Below are 5,324 nucleotides of genomic sequence, written 5' to 3' on the forward strand. Positions count from 1 at the left end.
TCACATCCATCTCACGGTTAAATACTATGTGATCTTCAATTGCCCTCATTAAGCTAAGCACATTGGCCAACACTCACCTCCAAAGCTAGTTTGAAAGCGCCACAATAAACCACGTGTACAAAAGACCCAAAGGGTGTCAGAAAACCCTTGTAGATGTGCAAAGCATCACTAGCCTCGTACAACATGTTGATAATATAATATCAAATGGAGAGTAACCTAGTTGAAAATAGTCAAACCACCCATAATTTCACTGATGTGAGGTCCACTCATGCACTAGCTTCCAACATCTTGTCACTTAATGTGACTTGATGGATACTGGAGATCCTTCACCATATTGAAGATTGTATAAACAATATCGTACCGAAGACGGCAATAATAAACCATGCTGAAGATGACAACTCACACGAAAGGTGATAGATCACACCGAGATGATAAAGTCACACTAAAGGTGACGTGGTCACTTGAAGGTGGCATGGACACACTAAAGGTATCATATGCTAGCAATGTATATATTGTGATCACATTGAAGGTGACGTGAGCTATAGTGAAGATAGCATACACAGGAATCAACCATGGTAAGAGCTCTAAATTGCGAATAAACATGCACACAAGATTTGCAAAAGATAACCAAGCGAGGTCTGAAGTCATGTCACAAGAACACATACAAGGAAAATTCACATGTGTGGTCAATAAACATATGATCATAATAAATAAATATAAATATCAAATAATCATCCATAAAAGTAGTGCAGAAAAGTGCAAGTGTGTTACAGTAGCTTGAGTAATAATTTGCCCTTGAAGAATTTGCTACTTTGGAAGTTCGGGCAACTAACTTAACACAACTCATTCAAGATGGCATCATCTACTTCAAAATCTGGTGCAACTTCTAAGGCAACAAAGCTAGAGGCAAACTCAACTTCGATCTCAAACAAGGCATCTAATGGAGCAACAAAATTTAAGTCTACAATTAATTCCAAAGGGTGCCAAACCATGCCTTCCTACTTCCAATCCAACATTAAAGGCATTAATGCTAGCTCCAAGCAACAAAGAACTGTGCCGCAATTCCCTTCCTTTGCATTCAAGATGGTGACATTTGTACTAACCCAAGTACTACTGATGCTAATGGGGGGAGAACAAACACAGGAGGGACTTCCAATGTTCCCATGACAACCACACCAAACACGCCTTACATGGACCAGACCACATTAATACCTCGATCAAATCGGGACATGGATCTTTCTTCTCATGATTTCCAATCATTCCCTTTCTCAGTGCAATGTCTCATCTACCTATATCTAGATGAATCTAGGAACGTGCCCAAAATCATCCTCTAAAAACACCACATAGTGCAGGTTCAATCTCATGACAATCACTCACAAGGTTAAACTCCATCACACATAGCAAGAACTAGCTACTATGACATCCCCACCAATGTCACCACCGCCCAACGGTGGGTGTAGACCATAGTATAAACATATGCTCTCACATATGCATATCCACAGACCCACAAATACTTTGGAGGTGAAGGGCAGACTCAGCCATGGCAAAGGCCAGCAGTAAAGGAGAAGGCTGTAACAATGTCTAATCTACCTGCCTTAACATGGACATTCCTAGCAATACATATGGTGAAGCATTCATTGGACCTAGCTCACACATAAATTTACAGTATGCAGAGCTCGCTCCACATCATTGTGAATTCTGCATGATGAAAGCAAGCTCAACCATGCTGAAGAGACATTTTCAAATGGCATACTGATAATCAGGTCTTCTGCCTCTTCCAATAGTCCTCTTCGCCCAAGAAGATCAATCATGCACACATAATGCTCCACCAAGGGGGTTATGCCATGATCTCTCTTCATAGAGGCAAAATACCGACTCCCATCAGCAAGCAGACCTGCATGACTGCAAGCAGTGAGAACACAGATAAAGGTGACCTTGTCTGGCTCAAAGCCCTCACCTTGCATTTGATCAAAGAGTTGAAGGGCCTCCTTGGCCTGTCCATTCTGGGCACATGCAGAGATCATAGCATTCCAGGAGACCACATCCCGTTGTGGCATCTCTGTAAACAATGCTCTTGCAGTATCTAGGCTCCCACACTTGCCATACATATTCACAAGGGCATTACCCAGTACAACATCTGTCTCCCATCCGTTGCCAGCAACGGTAGCATGAATCATTTGACCCTCTTCCAGAGCTGCCACATTGGCACATGCATCCACAATGCCAATGCAAGTCATCTTGTCTGCCTCAAAGTCTCGGGCCTGCATTTGACCAAATAGTTCCAGGGCCCCCTTGCCATGCCTGTTCTGTGCACATGCGGCAATCATGGCATTCCACGAAACCACATCCTGCCTTGGCATCTCTACAAACACTCCCATCGCATCATCTAGGCTCCCACACTTTCCATACATGTTGATGAGAGCATTCCCCACCACCACATCTGACTCCCATCTGTTGCCAGCAACAGTAGCATGGATCAATCGACCCTCTTCTAGGGCTGCCACACTGGCACAAGCGTCCACAATGCAGATAAAGGTGATCTTGTCTATCTCAAACTCTTCGGCCTGCATTTGAGCAAACAGTTGAAGGGCCTCATTGCCATGCTCATTCTGGGTACATGCTCCAATCATGGCACTCCAGGATACTACATCCCGATGTGGTGTCTTCACAAACACTGCCCTTGCATCATATAGTCTCCCACAATTACCATACATATTGATGAGGGCAGTCCCAACAACAGTATCCAACTCCCATCCACTGCCGGCAGCTGTAGCATGGATGCATCGACCCTCTTCTAAGGCCACCACACTGGCACATGCATCCACAATGCAGATGACAGTGATCTTGGAGATCTCAAAGCCTTCGGACTGCATTTGACCAAACAGTTTGAGGGCCTCGTTGCCATGCCCATTCTGGGCACACACCTTAATCATGGCACTCCAAGAGACCACATCCCGCTCTGGCATATCTGCAAATACTGCCCTGGCGTCATCTAGGCTCCCGCACTTGCCATACATATCGATGAAGGCATTCCGTACAATGACATCTGGTTTACATCCATTGCCAGCAACAGCTGTGTGGATCGCTCGACCCTCTTCTAGAGCTGCCACACTGGCACATGCATACAAAACACAGATGAATGTGATCTTATTTGGCTCGAAGCCTTCTGCCTGCATTTGACCAAACAGTAGTAAAGCATCCTTGTCATGGCCATTCTGGGCACAAGAACCAATCAAGGCATTCCAACAGACCACGTCTCGCTGTGGCATCTCTGCAAATACTGCCCTTGCATCAGCTAGGCTCCTGCACTTACCATACATATTGACAAGGGCTGTTCCCACGACGACATCTAACTCCCATCCGTTGCCAGCAACAGCAGCATGAACAGCTCGGCTCTCTTCTGAAGCTTCAACATTAGCACATGCATCCAACACGCAGATGAAGGAGATCTTGTTTGGGTTGAAGCCCTCGGTCTGCATTTGACCAAAAAGTTGCAGGGCATCCTTAGCTAGCCCAAGCTGGGCGCATGCACTGATCATGGCATTCCAGGAGACCACATCCCGCTTTGGCATCTCTGCAAACAACGCCCTCGCATCATCTAGGCTCCCGTTCTGGGTACACGCTGCGATCATGATATTCCAAGAGTATAAATCCCGGTCAATTATTCTATCAAACACTGCTTGTGCATTATTCAGGCTACCACACTTACTGTACATTTGGACGAGAAGGTTACTCAGAAATCTGTTGCCAGAATATCCACGCCTACTCATGTGTTCATGCACAATTTTTCCTTCTGACAAAGCCTTGGCACTGGCACAACGCCTCAAAAGCAAGGCATAGGTAGCACAATTTGTCTCTGGACCCAGGGGACCCAGGATCTCCTCATTCAATCTTTCAGAGCCTTTGTTCTTGTGATGGCGACCATCTAGCATCTGTGTGCGACAGGCAATGCAAGTACCTAATACGCTTAGCACCTCTTCAGAAATCGGCCCACTGCGTTGTAGTTGCGTTGCCATGCACCTCAAAAAGGGGACAGGCAACGACCCAAGAACCTTGCCGTTGTGCTTACCCAAGTCTATTTGCGTATCCCTAGACCAAGAACCTAGCCTACCCGAGATATTCAAGCTGGAAGGTATGCAGCATAGTCCCCTGTGTGGTTGCGACCTCTCAAAGGTTAGAGGCTCAATCGCAAGAGAAGGCATGCCCGATGTCGACGATAAAAAAGACGAACCGCAACAGAGGAATAGTGCAATGCGGTGGATATTGTTGCTGGAGCTGGGTAAATGAGAGCACTAAAAGGGGCAGTGAGCACTTGACTGCGCATTCTAACGGAAGCTGAGGATCATTCGTTTTTAAGAAGAAAAGTAGCAGCAGAAGGAAACCCTGAGAAATCGGGAATGCTCAGCGATGAAACAGACAGGGTGGAAAGGCAGAATTGTACGCCGTCCAATTCAAAGACAGAGCCTTACCAATGCGTATTGTACTGAGATCTTCAATCTGCCTGCGAGGCTGTCTCAGGTGCTGTGTGATGACTCCGATTCATGAGCCTTTGCGAATTAAGCCAGCTTCTGTTTCATCTCTCAGAAGCACCATGAGTCTCAGCTATGGAAGTTGAGCAGCAATCGAGCAGATGGATCCAACTGCTCTTGGGTGCGGACACCCTTTGAAAATATTTTGATTGGTGAAGGTATATGGTCCTTCTTGTATTTGTTCATTCAAAACCTGCAAATTTTTTAAGCAATGAGTTTGAACTTCTAACATTTTCATTTTCACCTCTACACAATATTTCCTCGATTTTCTACCACCTTTTTTTTTTTTCCCTCTCAATTTTGTAAAATCTGCAAAAATTTTTAGAGTATACTTATATTTCAGCTAAAAAGTCTCCCCGTTCTCAAGAAAAACCTTCAAATTTTTGAAACGGTTTTCCTGAGAAAAGTGCTTTTTGTGAACACTCAGGACAATATTTGGGCAACATTATGAGGTCAAACACGAGCATGGACCAGCGTGGTTACAAACCACTACACTAATCACATTCTTGTGTTAAGATGTTCTTATTTTTGCTATATAACATGACCACCAGGTTGTGTGAAGAGCACGCCAGATGGGCATATTTCCCTTCTCTTTCTTGTCAAGTGTGTCATGCGCCTTGTTTGAACTAGGGTGGATAGGTAGACTATGGTTTTCATTTGGAGAGTCTGCCTACCTATGGGAGAGGCCACATCCGGACCAAAAGTTCACATCTGTTAGGGGTAATGCTCTTATCGAGTCAATGAGAGCTCGAGGTTCTAGAAGTGAAGTCATTATGCAACTTACAAGATATTGTG

At 45.0% G+C, this 5,324-nt stretch overlaps 1 protein-coding gene across 2 annotated transcripts; it reads right to left on the reverse strand.

Moving 5' to 3' along the window:
* Positions 1–1,070: 1,070 nt before the first annotated feature.
* Positions 1,071–4,703, reverse strand: LOC147903353 (pentatricopeptide repeat-containing protein At3g03580-like). 2 transcript variants are annotated; one of them, XM_087373102.1, is made up of 2 exons: positions 4,470–4,703; positions 1,071–4,383 (listed from the first exon to the last, which is right to left on the reverse strand). In XM_087373102.1, the coding sequence occupies exon 2, from the start codon at positions 4,200–4,202 to the stop codon at positions 1,644–1,646; it is 2,559 nt and encodes an 852-aa protein (XP_087229228.1). In that variant the 5' UTR covers positions 4,203–4,383; positions 4,470–4,703; the 3' UTR covers positions 1,071–1,643. The 2 variants fall into 2 exon arrangements, with proteins under 2 accessions (XP_087229228.1, XP_087229229.1); XM_087373103.1 differs by having other exon boundaries at positions 1,071–3,622; positions 4,470–4,700.
* Positions 4,704–5,324: the final 621 nt, after the last annotated feature.

The sequence above is a fragment of the Dipteris shenzhenensis genome, chromosome 3, assembly GCF_047967505.1.
Source record: "Dipteris shenzhenensis isolate YYH24624 ecotype China chromosome 3, Dip_SZ_1.0, whole genome shotgun sequence".
Classification (NCBI taxonomy): Eukaryota; Viridiplantae; Streptophyta; class Polypodiopsida; order Gleicheniales; family Dipteridaceae; genus Dipteris; species Dipteris shenzhenensis.

Coding starts and splice junctions, on each gene's coding strand:
- LOC147903353 (XM_087373102.1), bottom strand. CDS start 4,202: ATGCCTTCTCTTGCGATTGAGCCTCTAACCTTTGAGAGGTCGCAACCA.